Raw genomic sequence first — 11,751 nt, forward strand, 5'->3', positions numbered from 1 at the left:
TATTGAGTGTAGTATTTTGACAGCATCATCTTTCAGGATTTGCAATAGCTCAACTGGCATTCCATCACCTCCACTAGTTTTGTTATATATCACTTCCCAGATTTTAATCATGTCCTTTGTAATGTTCTTCCTGCTCATCCCTACACACTCAACCCTCTTTCATCCCCAGGCAGCCACTGATCAGCTTTATGTCACTCTATACTAATTTGCACTTCATCAGTCAGTTCAGTCGCTCAGTCATGTCCGACTCTTTGCCACCCCATAGACTGCAGCAAGCCAGGCCTCCCTGTCCATCACCAACTTCCGGAGCTTGCTCAAACTCATTTCCATCAAGTGGGACTTCCTAAAATTTTATTGAATGTACTTCCTAGCATTTTACATAAATGCAACCATACATTATATTATGTGCTCATTTTTGTTTGAATTATTTCACTCTGATGAATAATATAGAGAATAAGCCATGTCAAAGCATGAATGAACATTTGATTCTTTTTCTTTTTGATTGAGTAGTACGTCACTGTGTGTTAATTGACCACATTTGTTTCTCCTTTTTTTGTTGATTGAGGTTGAGTTTGAATCATCCGTTTTCCGGTGCAGGCCCTAGCTTAAGTGACCTGAAGAAGGTCCTACAGCCAGAGTTATGAATTCACAGAGTGGGGCCGACCACTCTCCAGAGGGTGTCTGGCTGCATCTGGTCCTGCTGGGACAGCCTGATGGTCCACCTTTATCTGTCCCTCCTCTGGTCCTGCACAAGCTCTCCTTTCTAAAACTTGCTTCACTTCTGCTCCATTATATGTGGCTTGCCTGCTTTTAATGATCCACAACCATCTATTTCTTCTCTATTTTACACTAATGCAAATATTATATATTATTTACATGATATAAGCATGTACTTTATTGTATTAATTATAATTCAGTAGAATAAAAATTTGGTATAATACATTGATATATTGTATGATATATAGAAATATATGCTATATGTATGCAATTATGCATTATATATTTCTTCTTAGTTCCATATGCATTTTAAAGAATTTTATAAGATTTCAGTTAAAATTTTGACTTTAACTAGAGTTATGTTTCCAAAAATAAATTGTCTGATAACTTTGAAAGCATGACTCCATTGCCTTCTTGGACCTAGTGTACTGATGAGAAGCTTGATCATGATATGATATTCATGTCTTTTTCATAAGCTGGTACCCTCTGGCCTCTGTTACTAGGAACTTTAAAGTTTCTCTTTGTATTTGTCTGTAGTTAGCATCTGTATTTGTATCATTTTTCCTCTTTGCACTTGGTAGGAACTTGAAATTTAGACTCTTTAGCTGAGAATATACTTTTTATAGCATTGTTTTTATTATTTTCTTGTCCTCATTCTTCAGTTGCTTTTACTGGGATTAAGAATTTCTTTCAGAATCTATTAGAAAAAACATTTCTTTCACCTTTCTGGTAAACTTTATTGTGTATATCGTGAGTGTATTTCTCTACCCTGGTTTTTCCATTAGTTTGCTCCATCAGATTTTCCTCTTTCAGAAATACTTTTAAGGGCATCTCAATGGGCTTTTAGGAGGAAATGAACTCTGTGATTAGTTAACAGGGCTTATCTTCAGATGGTATGTACCATTTCAAGCATTCCCTTGTGAAAATGATGAAATGCTTAAGTTCAGACCTGGGCACAGAGAAGACAGGGATACTCTTTGTACATTTAGACTGTAGTTTCAAATTGGAGTTGTCCAAACTAAATTATTAACACAGAGAGTGACTAGAAAGCTCTGGGGTGTGCCTGAGATCTAATGAGGGATAAGGAAGGAAGATTTGCAGAGGACACTGGGAGTCTCTGGTTGGAGAAAATACAATGTTGTGTCATTTGCCATTTTACCCAAATTATTCCAGAAGAGGTTAACATATATTAAGAAATATCCATTAAACAGAAATAAATTATGTAAAGAATCAAGTTCATAACCAACTCAGTTTTACACTGACTTGCAAAAATGCTTAAAACTTGCATATACTTAATATACTTACTATGTGTTATCAAACCTGTGAAGACATCTTTTCCAAAGAATATCTGATTTGGGAGGTTAGAACATGAACATATCATTTGTGGGGGGGGTGGGCAGTACTGAACGCAGTACAGAGGGGAATGTGAGTCTTCTATCTGTGAGGATCTCACAGCAGCAGTATTCAGAGGGATTACACCCATTTCTCAGGTGAATGGAGAGACGTTGCAATCTGCTTCCAGTGACAACATCCTGAGAAGAGAGCGATCTTTTCTCAATCAGCACTGACTTTTGCAGAAGCTCACAATTGTGGGTATGCCTAAATATCATGGTGTTTTTAATGCTTTCCTGTAATGTAATTCGTCCATTACAAGCTGCTCATGGTGTATGTTCCCTTGTCTGTTTGTTGGTGTCCACTGAAGATACAAAAATGATTCTTGACGGAGGAAAAAAGCCAAGTATTTGCTCTCACTGTGTGTACCCAGTTATATCTTTTTAGCTAAAATCCAGTAAAGTGGCCACAACAGGATGAAGAATTGGTTCAAGTCTAAGGATATAAAAAGTCTTTGGCCAAAGAAACATAATGGGTAACTTAATGTGAGGAACTCTTCTGGAGATAACTGTCTTAATAATCACTCTTGAAAATAATCTTCCAAGTTCACACCTTGCACTACAGGGATTCCATCTAGGGATTCTCTTATAGATAGCGTTTATATATCAGGAAGGACTGTGTGCTTTAGGCAGTAATGCAGATAAACCTGGTAGGAGATGATTCTTTCACTCTGTAATTACTTCCCATATCACTTCCTGTTGCAAAGAGAAACTCTGGAGGTAAAAAAATATAAAAATATTTATAACTAAAAGAAAATTTTATCAAATTCAGGGAATGATGCGTTAGTTAAAACTAATCCCAATGTTATTGTTCAGTGTAATTTTTGTGCTTTGTTATTAAACACAATTGTGATTTTTACAATAAGGAAAATGAAAAAAAATTGTAATAATATCTGAAAATTTCCTCAGATATCCTAGTGGATGTATGTTTTTCCCCTGGGTGTATTGAAAATCAGAATCCTATGTTCATTGTGAAAATCAAGGACAGAATTCTTTGAGTGTAAACGACAGATCATGAGCAGCAACTCATCCCCCACTGCAGCTGTGCAGCTCTGCTATGAGCACCTGAATGGATCCTGTGTGAAGACCCCCTACTCACCCGCATCCCACGTGATTCTGTACATGGTGTATGGCTTTGGGGCTCTCCTGGCCGTGTTTGGAAACCTCCTGGTGATGACTGCCATCCTTCATTTCAAGCAGCTGCACTCACCAACCAATTGTCTCATTGCCTCTCTGGCCTGTGCAGACTTTCTGGTGGGAGTGACTGTGATGCCCTTCAGCATGGTCAAGTCCGTGGAGAGCTGCTGGTACTTTGGGCGAACTTTCTGCACTTTTCACACATGCTTTGATGCAGCATTTTGTTACTCTTCTCTCTTCCACCTGTCCTTCATCTCCATTGACAGGTACATTGCTCTTACTGAGCCTCTGGTCTATCCCACCAAGTTCACAGTGTCTGTATCATGCATATGCATCAGCATCTCCTGGATCCTGCCCCTTACTTACAGTGGTGCTGTGTTCTACACCGGTGCCAATGAGAATGGGCTAGAGGAATTGTCTAGTGCCCTCAACTGTGTAGGAGGCTGTCAGATAGTTGCAAATCAAAACTGGGTATTGATAGATTTTCTGTCCTTCTTTATACCTACCCTTGTCATGATCATTCTCTACAGTAATATTTTTCTTGTGGCCAGACAACAGGCTAAAAAGATTGAAAATACTGGCAGCAAAACAGATTCATCATCAGACAGTTATAAATCCAGAGTAGCCAAGAGAGAGAGAAAAGCAGCTAAAACCCTGGGTATCACTGTCATAGCATTCATGATCTCGTGGTTACCATACAGTATTGACTCATTAATTGATGCCTTTATGGGCTTCATAACCCCGGCCTATATTTATGAGACTTGTTGTTGGTGTGCTTATTACAACTCAGCCATGAACCCCTTGATGTATGCTTTATTTTACCCTTGGTTTAGGAAAGCCATCAAAGTCATTGTGAGTGGTCGGGTTTTCAAGGATAGTTCTGGGAGCATGAATTTGTCCTCTGAACAAATGTAAGCCATTGGGTTGAGGAGGTTGAAGATATCTTTACATTTTCCAAATGAAATGAGTTTTAGAAAATCAAGTAAGGTTTTTCATGAAAGAAAACAAATGGCTTTTTCAGTTTAACTGGATGAGCCCTTGTGTTTCATTCTTGTTAGGATGTGCACTTCCCTTTGCTTCTCCAAAAATATTTATTTGACTAATAAATGTTAACTCCCTTATTTGTTAACTACTGCAGAACTCACCGTAGCCCAGTCTCTGCAGACAGTCCACTCCCCTGCCACACACATTTTTATTCCATTAACCATTCCTTTGTATCCTGTAAACATTTCAGTTGTCTCTGATTTCCTTTGTCTTTCTTTTTCAAAGTGGTCTACTTATTTCCAACTCCTCAGAACTTTCTCTGTGATTAACTTTCTCAAGGTTGTTGCCTTTTCCCCCCCCTTTTCTGCTTTGCTCATATTCCCAGGAAACTTTTGGGTTTCAGTTAAATCTATTATGCTTAAGGTCTGCACTGGTGTCTGTCTGAGAAATTGACTCCAGCATCTTCTGCATCCTGTCTCTGGCCTACAGTGGTGCCAAATTGTACACAGATGCCCAAGATGATAGGATGGAGGGATAAGTAACTGCCCTCTGCTTGATAAGTGATTGTCAACTTGTTTAAATCAGTTCTGCATATTGGTAGGATCTCTATTGTTTTTCATACCTAGCTTTGTTAAGATTCTTCGGTACGGAAATACTCTTCTTGTGATTAGAAAACAGATTAAAAAGATTTAAACATTACTAGAAAGTAAAATTGTTACCAGAGAATTGCAAGAACAGAGTGGCTAAGACACAGAGAAAAGCAGCTAAAACCCTGGACATCACAGTTTAATATTTTTGGTCTCATGATTTCTCAGTGTAATCAGTTCATTCATTGATTCTTCTTGAGTTTTATAGCATTTAATATGCTTATGAGATATTTTGCTTCTTCAGTTACTATCAGATCAGATCAGATCAGTCACTCAGTCGTGTCCGACTCTTTGCGACCCCATGAATCGCAGCACGCCAGGCCTCCCTGTCCATCACCAACTCCCAGAGTTCACTCAGACTCACGTCCATCGAGTCAGTGATGCCATCCAGCCATCTCATCTTCTGTCGTCCCCTTCTCCTCCTGCCCCCAATCCCTCCCAGCATCAGAGTCTTTTCCAATGAGTCAACTCTTCGCATGAGGAACTGGCTCTAAATCCTTTGATTTATGCCTCATTTTACTTTGGTTTAAAAAAGTAATAGGACTTATTAAACTGGAAATATTAAAGGACATTTCATCAATCAAAACTAAATTCTAAAACAAATTTCATATTGATGATTTGAAAAATTTAACAGTGATCTAGTGATATATTGAAAATTTCTGAATAATTGTTATATGAAATATAGTGCTTGAAAATGATCCACTAAACTGGGAAGGAAAAACAGTACGTCAATTTCAGCAGCATCAGTTTTACTCTGTTATTTTTTGAGAAGTGAACATCCTTTGAGCATTTGATAAAAACATATTACTTACTAGTGGTTGACACGGTGGTCATAATTTCTAATTTCCTCACATCTTTACACTGTCCTGCTCTGTCAGTTGTTACTTTTCTCTTTCAAGTCCCTGTTATTCTTTTACCTTTCCTACCAAGCTTAGCTTTTTCTTCTTTCATTTTCAAATGTTTCTTCCAAGTTCTCTGTTAATGTCTTTCTGTGAACTCAGTTTCAGTTCAGTTCAGTCGCTCAGTCGTGTCCGACTCTGCAACCCCAGGACTTGGTTTAGTTTGCTTTTAGTTTTAGCAAATTGATTCTTGGGGTCCAGTCTTTCTGCAGCTCCTAAAGATCTCTGAGCCATATCCATCAGCTTAAGACCCAGGATGAGATTCATATTTTATATTTTAGGAGATATTTTGTAAAGGTAGGAATAACCATGAGCAATATTTGTACTGCAATAGTAGTTTCTTTTATGTAACAATTTTCCCATTTCATGAAGTTTGTTGCTTTTACCTTCCAGCTCATGATGGAGGGCAATTGTCTTTTATTTTTCCCCCTATATGTACTATTTGGAGTTTATAGCTATTAATGATTAAAATAACACTATTATTTATGCTATTGAAAAATGGATAATTTAGAGATGTTAATGTGGTATAAAACTTTTTGAAAAACTGTTAACGATCTTGCTTCATGTATTTTACAAAATCAAAACTGATTTATCTGAGATATTAAAAACTAGAAGAAAACATAGTTTTTATAATTTATTGGTGGAATCATGATAGAATATAGATTCATGCACTAAATTTAAATTTTTCAACTTCAAAGTGAAAGAAAGACATGTTAAAGAAAAACACACAAACTTGGAAAAGCTATTGGCAGCAAACAGGATGAAGAATTAGTAGATTAAAAAATATAAAAAGAATTTACAAAACATTAAGATGGAGATGAATATCCCACTAAACATAAATACAAAATTTTACAGAGGTATGGTTAATAAATACATTAAAATGTCAAATGTACATGTAATTTTAAAATTAATTAAAATATTATACAGTTTTGTATCTCATATTTGACAACACTGGATCATTAATATCAGATTAATTAGAGTATGAGAAGTTGAGTACTCTGCTGAAAGTTGAGCACTTTCATAAACAACTAGGAAAAACATAATTTAGCATTTTCTTTTAGAGGGGAATTAAGATATTTATGTAAAATTTCAAATCACACATGTCAAATGACTCTGTAGTTCTGTTTCTGGCAAGCAAGCATATGAAGAGAGTCAGGCAAGGAAGGAAACGTGACAAGGACATTCATTGTATATCTTTCAGTTACTAATTACAATAAACTAGGATTCATATGGTGTAAATTAAATTATGCTCTACCTTTGAAATGAGATGTTATGAAACCATTAAAAAGTACAACTGACCATTAAAAATAGCAACTGACAAGGAAAGAAAACCTCAATATACTTCTTTGACTAAAATCAAAAGAAAACAAAAGCAAAACATCTGACCTAAATTATAATGCAACGTGTAATAAGCCCCCATATTACACTTTTACAAAATGTACCTTTGTGTATAATAGTGTCTGTTATGGGGGGATTTACTTTGTAATTTATCTTTAAAATGTTAATGTTTGTGATAAAATAAATGTATTAAAATTGATGTTAACAACGCACATCTCTATTTTTATCTAAGCATTGAAGTTAGTTTTATCTGTGTGCTTGGTGTTTTATTTTGTTGGACTAACATTTGAGCATATATCTTTGGTATATTTTTGTCTTATCTAATGAAACTAAATTGTAGGTACGTTGGTATATTTTAGAAACTACATCTTAAAGATATTTAAGTATCTCAGGATTTATATCTTAATATTTTTAAAGTATTTTTAATGGTTTCTTTCAGTAGATCTTTAATGCTCTGACTCTTCTGTATATTAATTATGTGCTGTACTCAAGAGCGATGGAAGCTACCAAGAGTTATGTTTCCATGTTCCACTTGTGCTTTATTTCTGCTCTTTATTTCATTTTTGAAAAGTGATAAACATGCACAGATGTATTGAGTAGATGCACATGCTTTTGAGAGACGACATAACCTCCCAGCCTGGCTGTTAGGAGCCCTGCCCCTCAGGGAAGGCGAAGGTGCTGCCAAGTCAGGTCCTTAGGGTAGGAAAACGCATTCCTCAGTAGACAGACCTCAAAAAACACCCACAGATACTGTGAGACTGAGGTTTCTGAACATGGATGCCACTCTGGGGATAAAGGAGCAGAATCCCTATATTTATTGAGATTTTTTTCTTGTACCTGGTGCAGTGTGAGGCTAAATAGATTTAAGAGTATTACAGAAAAATATAAATCCTATGTACCATCCCTGAGCAGGTGAAGCAAAGATTTGTATCTGTCACCACGGGCATTTCATGTCCTCTCCCTTCCTAACCCTTCACCTCTGCAGAAATCCAAACAGCTTGGCAAAATGAGGGGGGTGGGGCCAAGTTGTGAGCAGGTCTCCTTGAGCTCATGCCGCTCCCCACACTGCGCCTGCGCTACAGCCGCTCTCAGCTTTGCGAATGTGTCCAGCCCCCATCTCGGAACCTCAAAACACACTGCCCTCTCGGCCTGGGAAACCCCTGTCTGTTTTTACCTTAAATATCTCCTGAATCCTCTCGACCTATATTTAAAGTTACCTTCTTGGTAAAATTACCTGTGAATACAATTCCCATGCTTCACTGTGGTGACCTCCACTGTACTCTGTTTATCGGAGCCATCACCACATTGAGTTGTCTTTACTTGTCCACATGTTAGCCTCTCACATAGAGTTAAGAGAAGTAAAATAAATATAATGGATAAGCTCTAATTTATTTGAAAATCCTATAAGGTGATAGGCAATCTACCAGGAGGAAAGAAAGATTTGAAGCAAACTGAAACACTCATAGCTTGCTGGTGAGACCATAAAATGGTCCAGCTACCTTAGAAAATGTGTACTTCCTTGCAGAGTTAAACATACACTTCCCAATATGACAGTCCCAAGATGAACAGTCTAAATATTTGTCAACTGGTATATGGATAAAATAACTGGAAGACAATTGAATTCAGACAATGGAATTCCTTTTAGCTATAAGGAGGAATGAGCTGCAAATGTTCTCAGACATGGGTGAAACTCACAGACACTGAGCTGAGTAAAATAAGCCAGACAGAGAAGAACACAAACTGTGTGACCTTTTTGACACAAGATTTTTAGGCCTTGGAAAGTAATCCCTAGCCATAGAAGGGAGATTCGTGGTTCCCCAGGATAGGAGAAGGGATATGTGGGGTGAGATTAAGTATAAAAGGGCCTGAGGAGAAATACAGGGTGTTGCTTCCCTTCTTGGTTGTGAATACAAGAGCAGATACATTTATCATGTCATCAGTCTGTACCTACTAAAAATGTAAACTTTTCAAATATATTTTATGCCTCAATATTAAAAAGCTGATTTTTCAACATAAGTAGAAGTCATTGAGGGCTTCACAGGTGGCACAGTGGTGAAGAATCTGCCTGCCAATGCAGGATAGGCAAGAGACATGAGTTTGATCCCTGGGTTGGGAAAATCCCCTGGAGTAGGAAATAGTAATCTGCTCCAGTATTATTGCCTGTAAAATTTCATGGACAGAGAAGCCTGGTAGACTACAGTCCATGGGATTGCAAAGAGTTGAACATGACTGAGCACATGGAAGTCATTCATCAGAAAACATTTTTTTGAAACATAAGCTCATCTATTCTAGAACATTAAGAGGAAATGGAAATTTGTCAATGGTAAAATATGGAGTATAATATAGGAATGCTTCCATTCCAAAAGTTCTTTCAACAATTTATTTTTAAAAATATCTTCCATATAGTTCCCATTACAACAAGAAAAACATTAGCAGGAACAATGTTTTATTTGTACTTGCACTTCCTTGGTTGTTTCATGAGGCAAACATTTTGTCCTCTACTCCTCCTGTTTTCTAAATCTGAATTATTAAAGTTAAACCTGAAGCATTCAACTGTTTAATATACGATTCTATTTTTTTTTTCTTTAACACAAACTGATACTGGAAGAGAAAAAGGACTTATCTGAAAGAGTTCTAGCGACATTCAACACAGAAATCATAAACAAATGCTTCTAAGAAAAATGAAAAGGCAGTAACTAATAACAGTAAATAATATGACTTTCCATTTCTGCTTAAAGGTTTTAAAGGCTAGGCATTATTATATTTCATGCAAAGGTCAAATGACATCAGGAAATTATAGGACATAAACTTAGTTTAGCATAAACATAATTGTTATTTAATTCTTTCTTTCTAAACACCTTGCACTTGTGGGGATTCAATCTTAAGAGCTTTGGGGATTGAAATTATGGAACTATGTTCCTGAGGGGAGAGAGTGTTTGGGGCATTATCATTGCTCTGACAAATTAGGAAAATAATGCTAATAAAATGTGGCATTCGGACATGCATCATGTAATAGTTTCTTGAAGACAAACTCTTCTCTGAAATGAAGGATGAGGTAATACAGGAAGTCTTTAAAAAATTTAAATAGACAGCATTTTATGTAACAATGAAAATTAACCACTTATTCATTTAGAAGTGAATCATTTTACAAGATGAGGATACGAATCACTTTCTAAACATGTAAGTGAAGATTTGCACTTATAAGGAAGCAAAGACAGAATGCACTGGCAACTACTGACATTGTATTTATCTTTTCTTTAAGGACTTTTCAAAAGCAGGAATGACATCCTGGGCCACAGAGGGTGACAGGTTTCCAGGTATCAAATCAGAGAATCATGAGCAGTGCGTCTCCTTCTGTTGCAGCTGTGCAGCTCTGCTATGAGCACTTGAACGGATCCTGTGTGAAAACCCCCTACTCACCAGGCCCCCGCCTCATCCTGTACACAGTGTTCATCTTTGGAGCTGTGCTGGCTGTGTTTGGAAATCTCCTGGTGATGATTTCCATTCTCCACTTCAAGCAGCTGCATTCTCCTACCAACTTCTTGATTGCTTCTCTGGCCTGTGCAGACTTCTTGGTGGGAGTGACTGTGATGCCCTTCAGCACAGTGAGGTCCGTGGAGAGCTGCTGGTACTTTGGGCAGCGTTACTGTCAACTCCACTCTTGTTTTGAAGGCTCATTCTGTTACGCTTCCATCTACCACTTGTGCTTTATCTCTCTGGACAGGTACATTGCCGTCACTGACCCCCTGGTCTATCCAACCAGGTTCACTGTGTCTGTTTCTGGCTTGTGTATTGCCTCCTCTTGGCTCTTTTCTATTATTTTTTCTTTTTCTCTTTTTGGCACAGGAGTGAATGCAGCTGGACTGGAGGATCTAGTAAGTGCTCTCACCTGTGTGGGAGGCTGTCAAATTGCAGTGAATCAGAGTTGGGTATTGGTGAATTTTCTATTATTTTTCATCCCCACCCTTGTGATGATAGTTCTTTACTCCAAGATTTTCCTCATTGCTAAACAGCAGGCGAGAAAAATTGAGAGTCTGAACAATAAGACTGGGCGATGCTCAGACAGCTTCCAAGACAGAGTGGCCAAGAGGGAGAGAAAGGCAGCGAGAACACTGGGCGTGGCAGTCATAGCGTTTCTGGTCTCCTGGCTGCCTTACTTCCTGGATTCCATCATTGATGCCTTCCTAGGTTTCATCACTCCCACATATATTTATGAAATACTGGTTTGGATTGCTTATTATAACTCAGCTATGAACCCCTTGATTTATGCTTTCTTTTATCCTTGGTTTCAAAAAGCCATCAAACTCATTGTCACTGGCAAAGTCTTGAGAGCGAATTCCTCAACAGTAAATTTATTTTCTGGGTAAGTCCACATTTTAGATGGAGGAATTGAATATAGATTCACTGTGAACACTCCATTGGGTAGAAAACTTCATCATATATGTGCAAGATCTTGTAAAGTAAAAGAATAAATTATGCTTCCAATATGATCTAAAGACTTAAATTCAGTTTCATCATTCTTTGGTCAATATAACATAAAAACCTGGTTGTTATGGAAACAGCATGACCTTGGAGCCAGAAATGTGGCATTTTACCATTGATCTTGGGCTACTACCTGTCTCTGAACTTCACTGTACA

General features: G+C 37.5%; 2 protein-coding genes across 2 annotated transcripts; both read left to right on the plus strand.

Moving 5' to 3' along the window:
* The first annotated feature begins 3,086 nt into the window (after positions 1-3,086).
* LOC133254437 (trace amine-associated receptor 6-like) lies at positions 3,087-4,316 on the plus strand. The gene has a single exon (XM_061428687.1). The coding sequence runs from the start codon at positions 3,123-3,125 to the stop codon at positions 4,158-4,160; it is 1,038 nt and encodes a 345-aa protein (XP_061284671.1). The 5' UTR covers positions 3,087-3,122; the 3' UTR covers positions 4,161-4,316.
* A 6,132-nt stretch (positions 4,317-10,448) lies between these two features.
* On the plus strand, positions 10,449-11,480 carry LOC133254356 (trace amine-associated receptor 7a-like). Its single transcript, XM_061428639.1, has one exon. It carries the CDS (start codon positions 10,449-10,451, stop codon positions 11,478-11,480), a length of 1,032 nt encoding a protein of 343 aa, XP_061284623.1.
* Positions 11,481-11,751: the final 271 nt, after the last annotated feature.

Source organism: Bos javanicus, chromosome 9 (genome assembly GCF_032452875.1).
Source record: "Bos javanicus breed banteng chromosome 9, ARS-OSU_banteng_1.0, whole genome shotgun sequence".
Classification (NCBI taxonomy): domain Eukaryota; kingdom Metazoa; phylum Chordata; class Mammalia; order Artiodactyla; family Bovidae; genus Bos; species Bos javanicus.